This window comes from Lacerta agilis, chromosome 13 (genome assembly GCF_009819535.1).
Source record: "Lacerta agilis isolate rLacAgi1 chromosome 13, rLacAgi1.pri, whole genome shotgun sequence".
Taxonomy (NCBI): Eukaryota; Metazoa; Chordata; class Lepidosauria; order Squamata; family Lacertidae; genus Lacerta; species Lacerta agilis.
This window is the reverse complement of record NC_046324.1, coordinates 9,634,951-9,652,554: the sequence shown is the minus strand read 5'-3', so window position 1 is coordinate 9,652,554 and position 17,604 is coordinate 9,634,951. Positions and strand designations below refer to the sequence as shown.

General features: G+C 48.4%; 1 protein-coding gene across 3 annotated transcripts in view; it reads left to right on the top strand.

The window, feature by feature from the left end:
- Window positions 1–16,930: 16,930 nt before the first annotated feature.
- The window catches only part of AP3B2 (adaptor related protein complex 3 subunit beta 2), a 58,917-nt gene continuing 58,243 nt past the window's right edge, over window positions 16,931–17,604 (top strand). For all 3 annotated transcript variants that reach the window (XM_033166831.1, XM_033166830.1, XM_033166832.1), the window contains exon 1: window positions 16,931–17,105. In XM_033166831.1, the coding sequence (XP_033022722.1) occupies window positions 16,993–17,105 (113 nt within the window). In that variant the 5' untranslated portion in view covers window positions 16,931–16,992. The remainder of the gene's footprint in view (window positions 17,106–17,604) is intronic.

Sequence of the window (17,604 nt, the reverse complement as noted above, 5' to 3'; positions counted from 1 at the left end):
ATTCCACCTACATTTTCTCATCAACTCCATTCTGCCGCCATAACATTTCCAATCTAAGAGAACTAGGACACCAGTGTGATAATCCAACATGGTGTGGTAGTAGTATTATGTTAGTGCAGGACCTGTGTTCAAATCCCTACTCGGTCATGAAGCTCACTTGGGTGAGCCTGGGCGCAATCTACCCCACAAGGTTGTTGTGAGGATAAAAAGCGGGGGAAGACCTTGAGCTCCTGGAGTGGAAATTAATATAGAAATGTAAGAACAAAATGTAATAACAAAAAAACCCAACTCCTCACAATCTGCAAAATGCCTGGCTTTATTATGCATGTATTTCAGCCCAGATATACACAATCCACACCAATTTCTTCATGTGAATAACTGTTTGCAAAGCCAAGGATACCAAGCATGTGCTTGTATCTACCTACATCAAATTTGTGGCTGAGATATATTACTCGATTGCAAGCTTTTTTCTACAGCTCATATGCCAATAAAGAGTTAATTCCAACTTGAACAGTGTGATATTCTGCCAGCTAGCTCCTGACACTTGACCCCCTGAGAGGTCACTTCAGTGTTGCTAATGGCATTCAGTCAGCAAGGGAACTGTCCATGGTACCAACCGTTGTGACTCTGATGCTGAGCAAGAAAGCAGCTGGCTAGAAGCTCCCCAGGTCTAGGGACAGATCTACAAAGGTTATTCCACCAGCAGCTTCCAAGCAATTCCAAGGATTTCAATTCTTAGCTTGGCTGCCCTGTCCCTTCCTGGAGAACTAAGGTCCATGACCATGAAGGTGATGATGTTCCTCCTACAAGAAATGTCCTATGAACATTGCACTGCCACTGCCAAACTTCCGTTCATGTTTATGCTCCGGCATGTTACGCTTCTTGGGGACCAGGTAGTCATTGTCAGGGGTGAGCCCAGTTGTGGCAAGTAGCCCCCCAAAATGTTGCACATTCCCCTGAGTGGGGTACAATCTTGGGGTGTGATCTCAAGGGTTCTCTACAGGTTCCCTGTTCCCCCTATTCCTGGCTCCTGCTAGGCCCAATATCCAGTTCTCTACTAATAAGGAGGTTTTATCAGTTTCCAGCTCTGAAAGGTGGCAGGGCCTGACACTCAAACTAGCCTACCTAATAGGGTTGTTGTGAGGGCAGAAAGGGATAATCCTATATATGTTGCCCTGACATTTTTGGGGAAAGGACAAAATACAGCTGTCATAACCCTAATTGACAATGTGATTATCCCACTCGCCACTTCCCATCCTCCCTGACCTAACTCTGTCCAAGACACGTTTGGCTATTTGTTCCTCTGCACTTCAGACTCCACCAGACTGAGCTATTCCCAGATTAATATAAACCCTGTTGAGAAAGCCTCAATGAATTCTCCTCTTTCAGTCCTCTTGCAGGGGCATGTAATGAACAGAGCCCTGCTGATACCTCAAGGAGTTCACTTGGTTTTTTTCGTAATTTATGGAAAGCTGTGGATTTTTCAGTCCCAATAAATCATGAACCAGTGTCAGAGCCCTATTTGTGAAGGCATGCAGGGGGAAAACAGAGAGTTGAATGTATGAGTTGCTTTCAGTGTTGGTTCTCTTACGTCATTATATTTGAATATTGTTTAATATTCCTATTTTTGTGTCATCCCATACACATGCACAAGGTGGCACACCAAAAAAAGATACTTACAGAACCAGATTTATCTATCTATTTTTGTGACCCTGGTGGATCCCTTTGTGGGGAAATATATTTTCCCCTGCGGAGGAGCCAAAGGAGTGAGATAGGTTACCGAATGAGGACAAGGAAGGGTGCATAACAGGGCTGATGCACCTGAGAGGAGTCCTGCAGCCCAGGTGGAGATGCCTGGAAAACCACACTCAGTCCCTGATATAATCACAACATTGTGATATGCTTAGCTTGTTTGGTTGGTTAGAGTGTGGTGCTGATAACACCAAGGTTGCAGGTTCGATCCCCATAAGGGACAGTTGCATATTCCTGCATTGCAGGGGGTTGAACTAGATGATCCTCAGGGTCCCTTCCAATTGTATTCTGTGATTCTGTGTGCACCCTTGATGGAGAAGATATATTCCATGATACGACTGAGGGCTGGGCAAAATATCGATATATTGTCCAAAACTGGTCTGAAGTCTATATTGTGATACCTGGTCACTTGAACCCAGGCCAGCCTTCTTCCCAAAGCTGGCTGATCTGTGCCGCTTGGTTGCGGCAACAGCAGGCAGCCTGTGAAGAAGGGCAGGATGGCTGGAGTAGAATTATCTCTCATTACATGGAGAAGTCATTAACTTCCCCTCTCCCTCCTGGAAGGGTTGGTAATTAATTGCTTATGGATGGAGCTTGGGGGAAGGGTCCTGGAGGGGTCTTTAATTACCACTTTGTGTTATGCTTCCTAAAACCCCTTAGCGCTAGGGCTTAGTTGCTTAAAGGGGCTTTAGCTGGAAAGAGTGCCCTCCCCTCCCCATGTTTCCAGATTTGTTTTACAGAGCACAGCCACACTCCTGTGCTTCGGAATGAAGGTTCCTGCACAGTGGAGGGTGAATGGAGGTTAGGGTACACAGAGCAGCCTGGTCAATATACAGACAGCTGCCACTCCAATTTCCATACAAATTAGCAGAGTGCTCTTCCATCTTCGGTTCACAGATATTTGCTGGACTACACCTCCCATCATCCTGAGTCACCTTAGCCAAAGTGAGGGATGATGGGAGTTATAGCCCAACAATAGATGGGGGCTCAAGTAAAAGCAAACCAATTTTGTGACATAATTGGGGTGTATGGAATCCCCCAGAGAAATCTAACTCGGTTAACCAAAGCTGTTTGTTCCCAGTGTCTCTTTATCTACCTGCAGTGTAGAGATGAGAGGGTCAGGCTACAACTGGGGAGACCCATGCTTAAATCCTCACTCAGCCGTGACACTCAAAAGAGGATTTTGGACCAGTCACTATGATCCAGCCTGGCCTTCCTCTCAAAGTTGCTGTGAAGATAAAGTGCAGTGGGGGAACCATACCACCTTGGAGAAAAGATAGGATAAAAACGTAGTGGTTTTGTGTGTGTGTGGCCATCTCTCCACCATCAGTTTTCTTTCTCATCCTTCCTTCTTTAAATAGAAGGGAGAGGAATGGTATCCTGACCAACAGTTCCAACAAACAAAAGAAAAGTCAGGGTAACAAACATGAATTCTACTTACAACATATACACAAAATGTAATATAGTTTGTTAAAACCATACATACATACATACATACATACACACACACACAATAATAAAATATCACATCAAAAACTTCTCAGTCATCAACCACAAACATGAATCCAACTAAGAGCCATGAGTTCTCTCAATGAAAACTGCCAGACACATTTCGACCAGAAGTCTTATTTGGTGAATACCTTAAAATAAATCCAGACGGGGCAATAGTTCCAGCCTTCCTCATATATAGCAAAAGAAATAATATAATCATAGAAATGTAGAGTTGGAAGGGACCCCCCAGGGTCATCTAGCCCAACCCCCTTCTATGCAGAAATCTCAACTAAAGCATCCATGACAGATGGCCATCCAATTTTCTGCTGTTTAGGTAATCAGGTAACAAACAAATATCATGTAATATGAAAAATATCCAAAGCTCTTCTACTCAGACAAGTGGAGTTTGAATACTTACCTTATTTGAATATTCAGATAACAAACATTCCTTCAAGAATCTATATCTATCTCTATGTGTTTCCTGCTATCTTGAAGTGCTGACTAGATAATTCTCCAAATGTTAGATTACAACATCCATCATCCCGGACCATTTGGCATGCTGGCTTGGGTGATGTAAACTGGTGTCCAAAAAGCTATAGGACACCACAGGTTCCCTGTTCTACTTAAAATAAGATTGGGCTGTAAAAATGCTTATTATGTGTGGCCAGATCGTGTCCCTAGCATTCCGTGTTTTGAGATGCACCAACTCAAAGGCATGTCAGAGGTGAGTCAAAGCCAGGGAGCTGTGCTGCTCCTTCCTCGCCACCAGCAGCGCCCCCCCCCCCCGCAGTCCATCCACTTGCAAACAGCAGCAGGGTTTATTTACAAGAAGATAAGACTATCAAAGCTCTCAAATCTCAAAATGTGCTAGGCTGTCAGAGCTGGTGTTACTGTCATAACCTGTTACATCATCATCAGGGACACATAGGTGTGTGATGGCGGGGGGGGAGTTAGAGGTAAATAGCGGGGAGGAGGAAGAAGGATCAAGCTTTGGCAATGTGTTCGTGTCAGCACTTCGGAAACAAATGAGATGCTCTATATATACACACACCAGCTTAATTTCACGAGATCCATGGCTCTTGATAGCGCTGCATCTCATTACCAGTTTTGATTAGGGCAGAGCTCCATCCTTAAGTGCAATGCAGGTCTACTGTCAAGAGCGACGCCTCTCGGTCAAGTTATCTGCATCCCTCTTTCTGTAATGTGGTGAAGGACCATTCACGGAGCCATCTGCAATGGATTCTGACGGCCCATGGGAGGACCAACCGGCCATTTTGCACAGCGACTTCTACCATCTTCTTGGCAGCCCTGTTCTCTGCAACCCACCCACCCACCTCTGTCCCGGCTGCAGCTCTGCCTTATGACACAGTAAACTGGGTGCCCCCTTCACCTCCTCCCATGAGAATTAGGCCCCTCTGTGCACCGCTCCTGACCTAGATCCCCGACAGCCACCATCTGCGGCCGCAGCCACCTTCCTGCCCTTCGCAGAATGGTGGTGGTGGGTTAATTCAGGGAGGAATCAGCTGTCAGCTTCCTCTCCTCCAATCCCTTTGATGGGGCTTAGGCACTCTGAGATAATTTAGAACACCCAGAGACCCACAGCCCCCCACTCCCTGCTCCATCCTGTCAAAACCCCAGGGCTGCGGGGTGGGAGAGGAAAGAGCAATTTCTTAGGCTGTGGATACATTGCCAGCTGAGAATGCAGCTTTGCCCTTCTTTCCCCCCAATTTGGATTGAAGCTAGTTTGGGGCGGGAGAAGAACATGTCAAAACTTGGCATTTAGTTTTAAAATACTATGGGATAGATGCGGATTGCGGTTAACCTGTGTACACCACTTCCTTAATCCTAAGCAGTGGGTGTAGTGTAAATGGGTGTATGTACACAGCCTTAATGTGTGCACTTTCTTTTATTCATTTAGTCTAATGTTGGATGCACTGAGGACCTTTGATCATTAGCACGTCTCTGTTCAATGCAATATATACACACACACAATATCACCCTTTGCCTGGCATAGACGCCCATGTTTAATTAAACAGTGAGAAAACACTGGGTGCTGTGGACACGATTCAGCCAATATTAAGCATCCTATGCATGTATATTTAGAACAAAGATGGAGATGCTATGGCCCTACAGATGTTGCTGAACTCCATCTCCCATCAGCCACAGTCAGTGTGGCCAATAGTCAGGAATCATAGGAGTTGTGGTTCAATAACATCTGAGTGCAGCGAAGTTCCTCACCGCCCCCCAGAGGTGAATATTTACATTCTCCATAAAATGCATTCAAAAGAACTGCAATTACCTATGATTAAATAATCATTTTGTCTCCATCATCATGTTATATATGACCACTCTCTCTGAACAGACTTTCTAGGCATCCATAAAAATCTGATGATTTGCTTCTAAGATCAAATATAAATTTTTGTTGGTTTCTGGTGGGTAGCATGAGCAGATAATGTACCAGACCTTCCACTTATTTTTGTCCCTAAATGCTGATGAACTCACTCACTCCTGTATTTTCCATCCAATAATGCCAAGATGATGGCTGGGAAGCCTAACTTGGTGAACGCTTTTCTCAAACATAATAGGTTCTAACAATTCTAACAAATATCTTTAGAGGCAAATATTAACAGTTAAGTTTGCCAGCAATTGTTTATTTGTAGGGCTGTTGTGACTCTCAACAGCTTTGCGACAGGCAGAAATTCAGTTGGTGAAGCTTCTCCCATCATTGCATCTCCATGTTGCAGGAAAACCTTTCAGAGTAGGAATCGGTGGCCCTCCATATGTTATGGGACTCCAGCTCCCATCAGCCCAAGCTAGCATAGCTTATGGTCAGGCATGATGGGAGTTGTAGTCCAGCAACATCTGGAGGCCCACAAGATCCCTGTGCTAAGTGCTGCCAGAAACAAAAGCGGTGGCCTTTTCCCAGGACAAATAATGACATAAAGAAGCCCTCAGCAAGACCTCCTTCCCATTCTGCCTTCTGAATTCCTGTGCTAACTAGTAGGCTGCCTTTGCTTAGGACAGCTCTGTACAGCTCTGCATTACATGCTGACTTGGCTAATTTGTGCCCTGGTTGATCTTACCTCGGCTCAGTGCTCAGTCAGTAAAAAGCCAGCTCTAGGGTGGGGATTTGAGGGGGGGCAAGGGATTAGCATGGCCACCATCTGTCACTAGGCCAATAATCATCAACTGAAGCAAATCCAATCATCTTGGAATGATTTTATATATATATATATATATATATATATATATATATATATATATATATATATATATATATATATATATATATATATATATATATATATATATATATATATATATATATATATATATATATGTTTTTTGGTGACAGTACTCAAGTCATCAGTAGGGAGTAGCTCATGGAAGCCATTTTCTGCTGGCACCCACGGCACTTACATAAATCTAAGAGCACCGTCACCTCATTACGGGGCGAGGACAGACATGAGATGAGATATGACAGTGACTAATGGTGCCCTCAGGGCCGTCTCATCCATTGGGGCTGGTGGCGCGGCGCACCAGGGCGCAATGGCCTGGAGGGCACCTCCGTCCTGCAGCCCCGCTGGCAGCGCCTGCCGGCAGCGCCCTCCAACTGCCCTGGGGAGCAAGGGAGCTGGCCGGCCACACCACGCCCTCTGGCTGCCCAGCAGAGCACAGGAGTGCGAGCCGGCCGGCCGCACCGTACCATCAGGCTGCCCGGCGGAGCGCGAGCTGGCCAGCCGCACCGCGCCCTCCGGCTACCCAGCAGAGTGCGGGAGCACGAGCTGGCCAGCCACGCCGCACCCTCCGGCTGCCCGGTGGAGTGCGGGAGCATGAGCCGGCCGCCCTCGCCTCCCATCCCGGAAGCGCTGGAAGGGCGCGCAGAACCCCGCGCCGCTCCAGCGCCACGCCCCTCATCCCCCGCTCGCCCACCCCCCTCCCAAGGGGCGGCAAGCGCGGGAGGGAGGAGGCGGCATGGCGGGGGCGCCGGAGGGATAGCAGCGCCAGGGCAGCCGATCTCCTTAAGACGGCCCTGGGTGCCCTTGTGCCTTTTAAAAGGAAGCTAACTGTGAGCAGAGATGCTCGCACTGGCATTTTGTCCTAGAGTTACAAAGCAACTTTGGAAGACTTGGAAAGGCTGCTGGTCAGTGGCAGATTAAAAAAAGATTAAAACTCTCAGCAACTGATCAAAGCAGTTGAGTGGGCCTGTGTGGGGTAAAGCGATCTCGTATGTGAATTGGTCCCAAGTTGTTAATGGCCTTCCATACTAAGAATGACACCTTGAACCTGGCCAGGTAGCAAATTTGAGCACAGGTGATAGATGCTTACAAGGCCTCCCTCCTGATATGTGAGAAGTATATTTTTTTAGGAGATTCGCCTTAGTTCTAAGTTTGCAAGTTGTTTTAAACTGTTTTTAACGTTATGCTTTAACTGCTGTAACAGCACTGGGACCTCAGGGTGAAGGATGGATAAATAAAATAATACAGTGGTACCTCAGTTTTCTAACGTCTCCGTTGACGAACATTTTGGAACTCGAACACCGGAAGTAAATGCTTCGGTTTTCGAACGTGCCTCGGAAGTCGAACATGAAGTGTGGCTTCCGTTTTGAGTTTTCTGTACTGAGTTTTCCGTTCTGAGGCTTCCATTTTGAGTTTTTGGTTTTCAAACATTTCGGAATTCAATTTTTGCATAGCACACACACACACACACACACACACCATAATTTGCGATATATTGCCAGGTCAAAAATTATAAAACTGATATCACAATATAGACTTCAGACCAGTTTTGGACAATATATCGATATTTTGCCCAGCCCTAGAGTTAAGCACATGGCATCCACATGCACATTATAGTTAAACTCAATGGCTGTGCAGAGGCAAGTCAGCACATTGGGGAATGGGCCACTTTCCCCCCAGCGAAAACCCACATTCCCTTTGGGGTAACCTGGGAGGCGGGCATGCAGGCTGGTGGTAGGTAGGTCAGAAGCCTGGGATGGGTGAAGCCAGAGTCAGAAATGGTCCTGGCCCCTTCTCTGCTCTCATTCTGCCACCCTGTTTCTCTCTTGATCACCCCCCATTTCTCTTGCTTTCTGCTACTGCCATGCTCTCTCTCATCCTCCCCACCCAGCAGTCTGCCAGAAGAAGAACAGATGACAAATTACAGTTACAAATTGTAAAATTAAAAAAAAAACTATTTACAAAAAAACCATACATCTCTCCTGCCATCCAGTGCTGGGCCAAAGAAGATGGGGCCTCCTTGGTGGTTTCTTTGGGCCCTGAGCAACCCTTCTGTTAGGGAAGGCATCTCCTCCAGGTGTCTGAGCATTGCAGACCTACATAATCTAACACTGAGGCAAAGGTAAAGGTAAAGGGACCCCTGACCATCAGGTCCAGTCGTGTCCGACTCTGGGGTTGCGGCGCTCATCTCGCTCTATAGGCCGAGGGAGCCGGCGTTTGTCCGTAGACAGCTTCCGGGTCATGTGGCCAGCATGACAAAGCTGCTTCTGGCGAACCAGGGCAGTGCACGGAAACGCCGTTTACCTTCCCGCTGGAGCGGTCCCTATTTATCTACTTGCACTTTGACATGCTTTCGAACTGCTAGGTGGGCAGGAGCTGGGACCGAGCAATGGGAGCTCACCCCGTGGCAGGGATTCGAACTGCCGACCTTCTGATCAGCAAGCCCTAGGCTCAGTGGTTTAACCCACAGCGCCACCTGGGTCCCCTGAGGCAAAGGAGCAAATGTTAAATCCAGCATGGTGGTGGGGTCACGGCTGATATTTGTGACAGACTCTGGGGCAGATGCTGCGGGATTATGGAGCCTAAAACTTCCGAACTGGCTCCTCCAGCAGGCAGAGAAAATTTAATTACTAATTTACTAATTACAAGGAGACACCCCTGTCAGCTGTTTCAAAAATCACAGCTTGGCCCTGCTGGTGCCCTGGCGTGTGGTTCAGAGAGCAGGAGGAAGGGTGGGGTGCGGTGGCAAAGGGTTATGTCTTTGTCCTTGAAAAACACTTCCTTCCTACTTTAAGTCCTGTTTTGTTTGGTTAGGCTGTGCTGTGTACACACAATACTTTAGAGCACATTCAAGGCACAATCTTTCCCTCGGAGAATTCTGGGCATTGTAGTTCATTAAGCATTGCTGGGAATTGTGACTCAGTGAGGAGCAAACTACAGTGCTCAGAATTTTTTCAGGGGTCATGGAATATGCTTTGGACGTATGGTCTTCAAGGTTTCCCCCAAAATCCTCATTTTTATGACCTGCATCTCCTTGTTTCTTTTTAAAATAATTTTAATTAAATTTTCTGTTTTACAATTAGGAACATTCATTTAACCAACCTTAAAATATCAATGACTTCCCTTCTTCTCCTTCCGTGGTTCATTTTGCATAACATAAATCCCTGCATATTTTAAATAAACCAAGCCATTCAGTCATTATTACGTCCATCAAAACTGTTGAATTTATCTTAATTTATCTTAATGTTTTCAAGCGGTCACAATTTTCCCCCATATACAGTATTCAATAAACATTTCCCAATCTTTAAACTTATGTTCTTTTTGCTCTTTATTCTATATGTTAGATCCATAAGCTGCACATATTCCATCAGTTTAAGTTGCCATTCTTCTTTAGTTCAGACCTCGCTCGTTTTCCATTTTTGGGCTAACGAAACACAGGCCGCAGTAGTGGCATACATAAATAACCTTTGTGGACACCTAGGAATTTCCATCTGAATTATCCCCAACAAAAAGGACTCTTTTTTGGGGGGGAAAGTGCTTTTAAACCTTTCCCCCCCGATTTATTAAAAATTATTTCCCAATAATGAATTCCCTTGTTTCATGTGGAAGGCCTGAGGCCACTCCACCTTCTATTGTGGAGGAAGCCATGCTAATAATAACCTTTGGAGTGAGAACTGGGAGCAGGGTTTTACTGGGGATGCCCCCCTTGTCGCCTTAATTACCAAATACCTAGCATTCATTGCCAAGAAGAAATGGCACAGCCTTTCCTGCAAGTCTTTAGGAAAAGATGGAACACCCCCTTTCAATTCAACCAGGCCCTCAAATTTTAGATCAGTGGCTATAAGGCTACCAATGGCTATTAGCCATGATTGCTATATTCTTCTTTCACTGTTGGAGGAAGTTGTTGGGAATTGCTGGAGAGGAGAGTACTGTTGTGCTCAAGTCCTGGATATGGGCTTTCCATGGCCACCTGGTTCGCCACTGTGAGAATAGGGAGCTGGACTAGATGGGGCTTCAGCCTGAGCCAGCAGAGATCCTATGTTCTAGATCAGTGTTTCCCAAACTTGGGTCCCCATCTGTTTTTTGGACTACAACTCCCATCATCCCTAGCTAGCAGGACCAGTAGTCAGGTGTGGTGGGAATCGTAGTCCGAAAACATCTGGAGACCCACGTTTGGGAAACACTGTTCTAGATATATTTATAACCATATCCTATCCTATCTAGCTGAGATTCCTGCATTGCAGGGGATTGGACTAGATGTCCCTTCTGGGTCTCTTCCAGCTCTACAGTTTATGAGTCTATGAAACTGGCGCATCCTCCAGCCAGCGATATTTGCCAAAGGTCATACACAGCCTTGTCCTTTCTGCTCTGAAGGACGGTCGTGTCCTCTGTCACCCTCAGCTAAGCTGCATGTCACCTGGCTCCTGTTTCATAGATAATTAGGTCTCCTTGATTGCTGGGATCCTTTTCCCTTTATTCACCTTGCTCTGCGGCAGAAGCGTGCTCTCCTGACATGATCAATGGTGTCTCCTGCACTCCGTGATAAGGGAATGACAGAGGGCTGAGGACGAGCGCTGTCAGCTCTGCTCCTGCCACTCCTGGGATCAGTGGCTGCCAGGTCGGACAAAGGCTCCAGTGGTGCTTGCAGTGCTTCGAATTAAAGTTTCATGATGTCCCAAGCATGACCTGGTGTCATCCAAACCTAATCTTTGAAGGCAAGTGTCAGCCTGGATGCGAGTTTCCTCTCTTGACAGGATGACCTGGGCCTCCCCTAGTGTTTGCACTGTGCCATCTTCAGTCCCAGGAGATGGAAGGGAAAGACAGCTGGGCTTTTGATTGGCATGTTGTAAAGTGCTTCAGGGGTGGTGCAGCTCAGTGGGGGGACATAGGTGCAGGCTCCAGGGGGACAAAGCACTGTGGGCCACCACAATGGTTTTTTTAGTGGGCCGGGGGGGGGTATTGTTGAGACCAGGTGCAGCAACGTCAGGAGATGGCGCCTCTCGTAGTGGAGCTTTGTGAGCAGAAGGTCCAGGGTTCAAATCCTGTCAGGAAGAACTGGGAAGCACCCCGTCGGTGCCCGATGAGCTGCTAACAGACAGTGTGGACTAGGGCTTCCCAAAGTGTGGTCCACACAGACCACCTGGTGGTCGACAGTGGTGACTCTGCTGAGCAGCACATTCCTCTTCTTGTTGGCATCTGTCTGTCTCAGGAGACAATGGAGGAGTGTGATTTGTGGGCGAAGTCATACTGTTGGAAGGTTGCAGTGTCTGCTGAGGCTGTAGAGGCTGATACGGGAGTGACATGTTTTGTTGCAGCTGGGGCAGGTGGAGGTGTCCGGTTGTGCTGCTGCAGGCGCACCATGGTGTATCTTCTTTCTGCACTCCTCTCCTCTGGGAACTCCTGGTATAAACAATGCTGAGCTGAATGGTCCAATAGTCTAATTTGATACAAGGCAGATCATTTGGTAGAGCACGAGACTCATAATCTCAGGATCACGGGTTCGAACCGCAAATTGGTCAAAATAATTCCTGCATGGCAGGGGGTTAGACTAGATGACCTGCATGGTCCCTTCTATGATTCCTACTTTGCCCTGCTACAACTCACTGCTTATGCACTTAGTTCTACTTAGACCAAGCAGGGGAGGGGTATTTGCCCATTTCTGAGCTTCAGGACAGGGATAGGCAAAATTTAGACTAACAGGATCTGTTTTGTTGCTGTTGTTTTGAAGCTAGAATCAATGATGTAGTGGTAAATTTTGAAGGGCAGGAGCTCATCACAGTCACACGCCAGAGAGCCGTCCATAAATGCAGGCAGCTGTGTTGCCCCATTATTGCGCGCACACACACACACACACACACACACACACACACACACAGCACTGAGCAGCATTACATAGGCTAATGTCCAATTTAATGTCCAATTTAATGTCCAGCATGGCTTCAATCATATGCAAAGCTTTCTAGGAGTAAGCTCCAGAAGGAGTAAGCTTCTGACTATGCAGGTCCCAACTTCGCAAAAGACATGGAGCTACTTTAACAAAAGATCTCTGGACTGCTGAAATGCAACCTTGGGCTTTTAACCGTCTTGCAAAGAAATGTTGCCTTTTGAACTGCTAGTGTTTAGTAGGAATCCCGCTTCAAAAAAAAGGAAAGGAAAAGGAAAGGCAATTTTACATCAAACCTCCGCTTGACTATCCTCCTCCTCTTCTGATTTCCACCATGTCTGATAATCTGTCGCAAAACAAACTTGAAAGCTTCATTATCACCTCATTCATTTGCGGGAGCATCATGTCATTGATTCTGCTTTGCAAAAAGAAAAAGAAAAAGATATCGAGCTGCGCTCCCTTGCTCCTGCCACCCACAACTGCCTGGGAGACCAGCATTCAAATCTCCCCTAAGGCATGAAACTCGCAGGGTGACTGTCAGTCGCCATCATTCAGCCTTGCCTATCTTCCAGGGGGCTTGTTGAGGGTATTCAGGGTGCCACCTTTTGCTTCTGGTTGGAATGGCAGGAAATAAATGTAACACTGATTATTAAAACAAAACAAAACAAAAACAAAAAAACTAGATTCCAGAAACAAGAATCCTTCTCTTCTCCAGTGCAGAACTTAACAGCTGTCAGAAATACCGTTTTCCTAGGCATGAAGGCAAATTTACAAGTGGCACTAACTACCCTAACTTAGGCAAGCAGGGTGGGACTTGAAACTTGTAGACCTGAAAAAGTCTTTTGTCCATGGATCTTAGGGTTGTGAAGCCCCCCCCCCCAAAAAAATGAATCAGCCAATATGGGATTATCAATGCGCAGCGCCCCCTGCTGTTTATGATGGCAATTGCCACAACAAATGCCCTTGCAATGTATATGCTCTCCCAGGGAAATTTTCTTTCAGATGGGGACCAACAGAAGCAGGGCCGTCTTTAGCAGATGTGGCGCCAGGGTGCAAATATCCACCCAGCACCCCCAAATTACCACTGATAGTGTTGGGGTGGCCGTAGCTGCACACTGCCAGCCATCCGGGGGGGGGGGCGCAACCCTCCCCCATGCCGCTGCGGGAGAGCAATCCCCGCAGAGGCTTGGGAGTGAAGTTGCACCCCCCCCACGCCTCTTCGGGAGGAGAGTGATCCCCGCATAGGCTTGGGAGGCTTGGGAGGGAAGCTGCGCACCCGCCAGCCATATGGTTGGTGGGGCGCAGCTTGCACCCTAAGCCTCTGCGGTGATCGCTCTCCTCCCGAGGAGGCTTGGGAGGGAAGCTGCACACCCGCCAGCTTTATGGTTGGTGGGGCACAGCTGGCGGGCGTGCAGGGAAAGGGGAGGCCACCGGCAAAGCCGCACAGCTCCCCCACTTGCTGGGGTGCCCCTGAGAGGCCGGCGCCCTGGCGCAATGCACCACTAAGCCCTATGGGAAAGACGGCTCTGAACAGAAATATTCTATTTCCGTGAAAACTATGTGTGCATGTTGCTTATGCTGGAAAGAAATCTCAGGAGTGAGCCAGAGCAATTAGCTCAGGAGTGGCATCACTCAGGAGTGGAGCAACCTACTGTTGGCCACCTTGCCTTCCACCCCACCATGGGTACCAGGTAGCGCTTCAAGTCTTTCTGATGCTTTTTGAGGCTCATCCATCAGCACAAACCCTCTTCTCAGCCACCCATCTTACGGGCCCTTCACTACAAGTGTTTCGCCCCCCCCCCCTGTGTTCTTCAGTTTTGACAATGCTTCTCAGTTGCCTGGATGGAAGATAGAAAGTTGTGTGTGTAGAAAGTAGCCTACTATACAAAAAAATAGCATTTGTTGTTCCGCTCACTTTTGCCTCTGCCTCTGCCCACCACAGGCATGTGGCCCCTGGAACAGGCATAAGCAAACTCGGTCCTCCAGATGTTTTGAGACTACAATTCCCATCATCCCTGACCACTGGTCCTCTTAGCTAGGGATGATAGGAGTTGTAGTCCCAAAACATCTGGAGGGCCGAGTTTGCCTATGCCTGCCCTGGAAAGTTGCCCAGAGGTGAATGTAGTCCTTGGGGTGAAAAAGACTTCCTGCCCCCAATCTCAGGTATTATACGGCTTTAATTCTGTGGGAGGAGGTATAGCTTCCTTGTGTAGTCTTGCAGCCTGCTCATGGAAAAAGCACCCTTTTTGGAGTGAAAAAAATCCTTCCTTTCCCCTTCAACCTGGCACAATCAAACCAGGGAGGTGAGATACCTTTAATCCTGGAAAGCAGGAAAAAAAGCACAGCTGCTTTTCTTAACAGCTGTATGTGGCAGGCAGAAATCCAGAGTCAAAGCTGTCTTGCCTTTGCAAGACACACTGCTGCACCTGTTGCATTTCTGCTTAACAGGTAGTCCCTTAAATTGCCAGGAGCCTTGCTGAAAGCAAAAACTTCCTTATGCAACGAAGAAGGACCAGACAAGGAGTTTTGCGCATATTTTATACCTGGTCTGGCCTGCTTTTTGGGGCCTGCGGTGTGTCCTATCAGCAAAGAGGTTCAGTTGATGTTAGTGTGAGATGGCAGGGCCTTTTCCGTGGCAGCATTCCAGTATGGAATTTCCTCTACCAGTGGCGGACTTCGGGCTTTAAAATTCCAAGAGCACCCTGTGCAGCACCAAAATTCAGCATCCCACCTCCCCTGCCTCTCAACTTCTGTGGTTTGTCATTGTTGTGGCACCCCCTACAAAGCCCTCTCTGTTCGGCACCCATTGCGGGGAAAGCAGTCACACTCCCCATAATCCACCTCTGCCTCTAGGGCAGTGGTTTTCAACCCATGTGCTGTGGCACCCTGGGGTGCCTTGAATGATGGTCAGGGGTGTCACTGGCCCTGGCCCTCTTTCCATCCCTCCCTCCTCTGATGCCCTCTCACATCTCTGCCTCCCAAAGGTTTGCACAGCTTTTTTGTGCAGCAGCCCTGGTTATACAGTAAACCTCTTTGGGGTGGGGCATCTGGTGGAGCATCTGGGGTGGGGTGGGGGACTCCCAAGGAGAGGAGAAGAGGCTGAGGGAACTCTGCACAAGGGAGGGTGTTTGAAAAAGGGTGAGAGGCTGCCAGCTCTGCAGGCAAGGGGTGACATAACTGGGCTTCTGATCCCCACAGGGGTGCCTCAGAAAGAATGGAGTTGGTCAAGGGAGCCATGGGCCCAAAAAGGTTGAAAACCTCTCCTCTAGGGAGATTGGACTGGCCGCATCCCGGATGACTTTTAGGCAGGCAGTGAACCCATCTTTATTTCATAGAATCATGGAGTTGGAAGAGACCACAAGGGCCATCCAGTCCAACCCCCTGCCAAGCAGGAAACACCATCAAAGCATTCCTGACAGATGGCTGTCAAGCCTCTGCTTAAAGACCTCCAAAGAAGGAGACTCCACCACACTCCTTGGTAGCAAATACCACTGCCAAACAGCTCTCACTGTCAGGAAGTTCTTCCTAATGTTTAGGTGGAATCTTCTTTCTTGTAGTTTGAATCCATTGCTCCGTGTCCGCTTCTCTGGAGCAGCAGAAAACAACCTTTCTCCCTCCTCTATATGACATCCTTTTATATATTTGAACATGGCTATCATATCACCCCTTAACCTTCTCTTCTCCAGGCTAAACATACCCAGCTCCCTAAGCCGTTCCTCATAAGGCATTGTTTCCAGGCCTTTGACCATTTTGGTTGCCCTCTTCTGGACACGTTCCAGCTTGTCAGTATCCTTCTTGAACTGTGGTGCCCAGAACTGGACACAGTATTCCAGGTGAGGTCTGACCAGAACAGAATATAGTGGTACTATTACTTCCCTTGATCTAGACACTATACTCCTATTAATGCAGCCCAGAATTGCATTGGCTTTTTTAGCTGCTGCATCACACTGTTGACTCATGTCAAGTTTGTGGTCTACCAAGACTCCTAGATCCTTTTCACATGTACTGCTCTCAAGCCAGGTGTCACCCATCCTGTATTTGTGCCTTTCATTTCGCTTGGCTGTTAACATTTATTTTCATTTAAGGTTCACACCCATTTAAAGCACATGCTCATATGCACAAAAAGAATCCTGGGAACTGTAGTTTACCCCTCACAGAGCTGCAATTCCCAGCACCCTTAACCAACTACAGTTCCCATGATTCTCGGGGGAAGGGGGAACTATGTGCTTCAGGTATCAGCTGTGGATGCTTTAATATTTCAACTCTGTGACGGTTTAAACCGGGTGCTTTGGGGGCGGGGCCGTTGCCTTCTCTTTTGTTGTACATCGACTTGCGGGCCAAAAGGCGGTATAGATTTTAAAAATGGAATGAGCGAGCGAGCACCGGAAAAGGAATCGCCCCCCCCCCCGCCGAGGAGAGAGGCGGGGGCGGCGGAGTCGTGTCTCTTTAAGGGCTGGGGGAGGCGTTGCCCAATCCTGGCTGCACCAGCCGCTCCCACATGACACTGACATCAGCCGCAGCCGCATCCCGGACCCGCCGTCGGGGCTGCCGTCGCCCCCCCCCCCGCCTCCAGTCTCCCCACCGCCATAAGGCGCTCCAGCCAGCGCAGCTTTCCTCCTCGCAGCCATGTCCGCCGGCCAAGCTTACAACGAGGAGAAAGGCGGCTCCTCCAGCCTGGGGGAGCCCGAATATGGGCACGATCCGGCCAGTGGAGGGATCTTCTCCTCGGATTACAAAAGGTGGGGCTGTCGGGGGCGCGCCTCCCACCCGATCCCAGGCTGCGTGTGGGGGAGTGAACCTGTTTCTCCTTACTCTCGTTATTATTATTATTATTTGGGCGGGGGGGGGGAGCAACCATGGCTGGCTTGGACGGGGGAGGGGGATCAGGATTGCGGGATTCGCTCTCTTAGTGCTGCGGCCAAAGGCAGGGCTTTCCGCCGGCCCCGGGTCCATCCGCGCGCGCGCGCTCTCGTTTCGCGATTCGCTTGGCCTTTGTTGTGGGTGGCCCAGATTTCTCTCTCTCCGCTTCTCCCTCCATCCCGGGGATGACGCGAGAGGCCCTGAGCCAACCTGAGCCCGCCACCTGCGCCCAGGCGAGGCTGGCACCGGGCGACGTGGGCCCGGAAAAAAGCTTCCTCTGCCTAGCAGCCTTATAAAGATTTTGCCAGAGGGAGGAAGAGCCGCGGCTCTTTGGGCAGCACCTGTCGGGTTGCTACCGCCGGGGCCCCAACCTGCCGC